A 3432-nucleotide genomic window follows, 5' to 3' on the forward strand; every position below is an offset into this window, starting at 1 on the left:
CTTTGGTGTGGTTACCACTGACAGAAGTGCGGCTTGAACTTGTCTATCTATACCCACAATGAGGTGCCTGCGATGTGGTGGCGACATTGTAGTATTCCGCCGAATGAAAAAAGGTTTGATCAAAAAAAAAAAAAATTCTGGAGAAAATGCTGCTCCAGATTCCCTCCGGTGCTGCTCACCAATCAAAAGCTTAGGCCTGTGGTCACGTGATTTTTGCCGAAGAGGACAGTCAAAGCCAAGATTGGCCAGTTGTCCCCTTCAGCAGAGGTCATGTGATGGAATGCCGAGGGTTTTTGGTCACATGACCGGCTCAAGGTGGGGACCTAAAGCGGCAATATGTCCCTGTGATGTCTTCTGCTGGCGGAGGAGGAAGGAACGTCGGAGATGGCTGATACGACTACAGAACCAGTCCAGGTATCTCAATGTGGTAGAACCAGTTTGTGAGAGGTGTGTGTTCCCTGAATAATGAGTAGGAGCCTGTACGGCTGAAAACCTCCGACAAACATCGAATGTCAGAGATGGACGCCTGCCTGGACGGGGGAGAAGGAAGGTCACCACATCAAAGGTAGGTCCTTCAAGGCTGGGAGAGGGGAGACCTGTGTGGTATCAATAGTCAAACAATGGGTAGATGGCTCCAGGTGGTAGGAAATGAAAGTGAATGATGATTACGAGAGAGAGAGAGAATGTAGCCCATCCATTCACTAGAGACCAGTGACATCACCGAGAATGTAGCCCATCCATTCACTAGAGACCAGTGACATCACCGAGAATGTAGCCCATCCATTCACTAGAGACCAGTGACATCACCGAGAATGTAGCCCATCCATTCACTAGAGACCAGTGACATCACCGAGAATGTAGCCCATCCATTCACTAGAGACCAGTGACATCACCGAGAATGTAGCCCATCCATTCATTAGAGACCGGTGACATCACCGAGAATGTAGCCCATCCATTCACTAGAGACCGGTGACATCACTGAGAATGTAGCCTATCCATTCACTAGAGAGCGGTGACATCACCGAGAATGCAGCCTATCCGTTCACTAGAGAGCGATGACATCACCGAGAATGCAGCCTATCCGTTCACTAGAGAGCGATGACATCACTGAGAATGCAGCCTATCCGTTCACTAGAGAGCGGTGACATCACTGAGAATGCAGCCTATCCATTCACTAGAGAGCAGTGACATCATTGAGAATGCAGCCTATCCGTTCACTAGAGAGCGGTGACATCATTGAGAATGCAGCCTATCCATTCACTAGAGACCAGTGACATCACTGAGAATGCAGTCTATCCATTCGCTAGAGAGCAGTGACATCACCGACAATGCAGCCTATCTGTTCACTAGAGAGTGGTGACATCACTGAGAATACAACCTATCCGTTCGCTGGAGAGCGGTGACATCGTCAAGAATGCAGCCTATCCAATCACTAGAGAGCGGTGACATCGCCAAGAATGCAGCCTATCCATTCACTAGAGAGCGGTGACATCACTGAGAATGCAGCCTATCTGTTCACTAGAGAGCGGTGACATCGCCGAGAATGCAGCCTATCCATTCGCTGGAGAGCGGTGACATCATCAAGAATGCAGTCTATCCAATCACTAGAGAGCGGTGACATCACTGAGAATGCAGCCTATCCATTCACTAGAGAGAGGTGACATCACTGAAATGCAACCTATCCAATCACTAGAGAGCGGTGACATCGCCAAGAATGCAGCCTATCCATTCGCTGGAGAGCGGTGACATCACCGAGAATGCAGTCTATCCAATCACTAGAGAGCGGTGACATCACCGAGAATGCAGCCTATCCATTCACTAGAGAGCGGTGACATCACTGAGAATGCAGCCTATCCGTTCACTAGAGAGCGGTGACATCGCCGAGAATGCAGCCTATCCATTCGCTGGAGAGCGGTGACATCACTGAGAATGCAGTCTATCCAATCACTAGAGCGCAGTGACATCACCGAGAATGCAGCCTATCCGTTCACTAGAGAGCGGTGACATCACCGGGAATGCAGCCTATCCGTTCACTAGAGAGTGGTGACATCACCGAGAATGCAGCCTATCCATTCGCTAGAGAGCGGTGACATCACTGAGAATGCAGTCTATCCAATCACTAGAGCGCAGTGACATCACCGAGAATGCAGCCAATCCATTCGCTGGAGAGCGGTGACATCGTCAAGAATGCAGCCTATCCATTCGCTGGAGAGCGGTGACATCACTGAGAATGCAGCCTATCCATTCACTAGAGAGCGGTGACATCGCTGAGAATGCAACCTATCCATTCACTAGAGAGCGGTGACATCACTGAGAATACATACTCTGATCTCACCGCACACTGTGAGCTTCTCACCATGTGCATCAGAAGCTGCGGCCAGTCAGACAGAGCTCCGCCTCCTTTCCTGGCTGGAGGACATCCAGCATCATCTAGCCCTTCCCTCCCCAGCCTGACTGTCCCTGGCCCCACCCCTTTCATTCACCAGTTTTAGTCCTTTCAAATCAGATTCTCAGCATCACTTGAGGGCGTCCTGCCTGCGAACGCCCACTCCTCCAGACTCACACCCACCCATCAAGCCACTTTGCTTTTTACGTAACTCCTCCCAATGCTTGAATCAGGGCTCCGGAGAGGAGGACTGAGACGTTTTCAGGAAGTTCCGTACAACACCGTGCCGGCCCCTCCCACCAGCCACGATCTGCCTGCATTGTATAGAGGGGCACAGGGACCCAGTGATGATATCTTTGTGTCTAAAATAATGTAGGTAATGAAAACTGATTTTTAAATTTTTTTTAAAAAAGATAAAATAAGGAAGCGACAAAATATAATCAGATTAACCGCTTCCGTGCCGCCCTATAGCAGAAATAATGCTGCAGGGCGGCACGGTGTGCAAAATCACATGTGTATATATATATATATGTGATTTTTGCAGTTCTGGGTAGGGGGCGTGCGTGTGGCCCTACCCGTGCCACTGTCCGCGGCCTCGGCTGTCAATCACCGGGTCCCAGCCTGTGATTTCTCGCCGCCACTCGGTGATCATCGAGTATCTCCGATGGGAGAGAGAGCTCTGTATAAACAACACAGATATCTCCCCTGTCAGCTCCTGCACACTGCTTTGTATGGCTCTGCATAGCACTGCCATACAAAGCAGCGTGCTTACAGTGAAGCACACACCCAGCTCACAGTTAACCCTTTGATCGGCCCGGATGTTAACCCCTTCCTGCCCAGTGCCATTAGTACAGCGTCAATGCTTTTTATTAGGACTGATCACTGTATTGGTGTCATTGGGGATGTCAGTGACACCAAGTCAGTTCCCCCCCCCCCAGTGTCAGAATGCCCGCCGCAGTCCCGCTATAAGTCGCTGATCGCGGCCATTACTAGTAAAAAAAAAAAAAATTCCAGTATATATGCCGCCATTTGTAAATGCTAAAACC

At 49.9% G+C, this 3432-nt stretch overlaps 1 protein-coding gene across 3 annotated transcripts in view; it reads left to right on the forward strand.

Annotated features, from left to right (window-relative positions):
- The first annotated feature begins 413 nt into the window (after positions 1-413).
- The window catches only part of BNIPL (BCL2 interacting protein like), a 32395-nt gene continuing 29376 nt past the window's right edge, over positions 414-3432 (forward strand). For all 3 annotated transcript variants that reach the window (XR_016308757.1, XR_016308758.1, XM_089663740.1), the window contains exon 1: positions 414-565. Coding sequence is in view for 1 of the 3 variants with exons in the window: in XM_089663740.1 (XP_089519866.1) it covers positions 510-565 (56 nt within the window). In the remaining 2 variants the exon portion in view is untranslated. The remainder of the gene's footprint in view (positions 566-3432) is intronic.

Source organism: Staurois parvus, unplaced genomic scaffold (genome assembly GCF_062004578.1).
Source record: "Staurois parvus isolate SC_StPar_1 unplaced genomic scaffold, SC_StPar_1.0 ptg001757l, whole genome shotgun sequence".
Classification (NCBI taxonomy): Eukaryota; Metazoa; Chordata; class Amphibia; order Anura; family Ranidae; genus Staurois; species Staurois parvus.